Below are 1,313 nucleotides of genomic sequence, written 5' to 3' on the forward strand. Positions count from 1 at the left end.
AAGCTCCTTTAATCAGAAAAGGTTCCTATCAGTTAAGAATCCAGAGGTGAATGTACGATATGTAACTTGAATTTGCTTCTTTTTTTCTCTTCAACTGTTTAATCCTTTCTTTGAGAAGATAATCACCATCAATTTAAAACGCGACTTAGTGATCTACTATGCCCGGACCATCTAAATCGACCCCATGTAATTATATTGTACATTCAAACCATTCTACTGTTTTGACGGTTAAGAAGAAAGAAAGAATACGTATTTGCTTGATTTTGCTAGTTGGTTAGAAGTTAAAACGTACTTGTTCGTTTTACTTTTTCTTTTAAACATGCTAATCACAATCGGCATAAAACACTATTTAATCATAAGGCAGGCTCGCACCTTGCATTGCTATATATATTGTAAAGTCACAAAGTAATATCGTGTTTTATACGCAGGGCCATCTAAATACCAGGACCATTAGGTTTCAAGAAAATAAAACCAGGACCGTAAAAATCAACCTCCCTTGCATTGCTATATATATTGTAAAAGGCACAAAGTAATGGAGCTAAAAGAAAAACGTGTTCCAAAAGGTAAAGGATACTAATGATACGGTCCTTGTCGCGGCCAAAGCAAAACAAAATATAGAATATGTAACGTAAAATAGCGAAATTCAAATATCTAACGTTGATAAGAAAACTTAGAATAATGTATATGATGTATCAATACAACTGTTATACCTTTGTAGTGAGCTTACAAACACGTATTCATAATCTTATCACAAAGGGAAAAAACAGATTCATTGCAACCAAATTATTGATAATAAGAAATACACATCTGGAAGAAACTGAGAACCACTCTCAATTTTAAAGGAAACCCTAGTGATGTTCCGGGTCGGATCCTCCTGGGCTTAAACGCTCAGGAGTTTTTACCTGACTGCCACTGCCCTCTGAAGCTTGACCATGTGCTACAGTTGGGCTCGTAACCTCAATAGAAGTGCTTAACTCTCTCACCTTCACCCCGACGAGAGTCCGCTCAAGAGGGCGGCTTCCGGTGGCAACTGAGGCTAGCAGAAGAAACAACAAGAAGCATAAGGAGAAGCTTAACTTAGCCATTAAAATTACAAGATATTGCACGTAGTTTCTATATATAGAAAGACAATAGAAAGGGAGAGAGAGATAGATTGCAGTTGAAGTAGTTAATGTGGTGTGTGTATGAATGTATATGAGGAAAGAAGAGATCTCAAAGGGTTTCTACTTATAGCGATTTATTTATACGAAGGGTTTCTAAGCTAGCTTAGGGCTTGAGTGCTTATGGCAAGTGCAAACGTGAGCTGTCACCGA

The 1,313-nt window shown here is 37.1% G+C and overlaps 1 protein-coding gene across 1 annotated transcript; it reads right to left on the minus strand.

Annotated features, from left to right (window-relative positions):
* Nucleotides 1-818: 818 nt before the first annotated feature.
* Nucleotides 819-1,136, minus strand: LOC108831579 (CLAVATA3/ESR (CLE)-related protein 2-like). Its single transcript, XM_018605104.2, has one exon. The coding sequence runs from the start codon at nt 1,083-1,085 to the stop codon at nt 849-851; it is 237 nt and encodes a 78-aa protein (XP_018460606.1). The 5' UTR covers nt 1,086-1,136; the 3' UTR covers nt 819-848.
* Nucleotides 1,137-1,313: the final 177 nt, after the last annotated feature.

This window comes from Raphanus sativus, unplaced genomic scaffold, assembly GCF_000801105.2.
Source record: "Raphanus sativus cultivar WK10039 unplaced genomic scaffold, ASM80110v3 Scaffold2703, whole genome shotgun sequence".
In the NCBI taxonomy this organism is placed as follows: Eukaryota; Viridiplantae; Streptophyta; class Magnoliopsida; order Brassicales; family Brassicaceae; genus Raphanus; species Raphanus sativus.

Coding starts and splice junctions, on each gene's coding strand:
- LOC108831579 (XM_018605104.2), bottom strand. CDS start 1,085: ATGGCTAAGTTAAGCTTCTCCTTATGCTTCTTGTTGTTTCTTCTGCTA.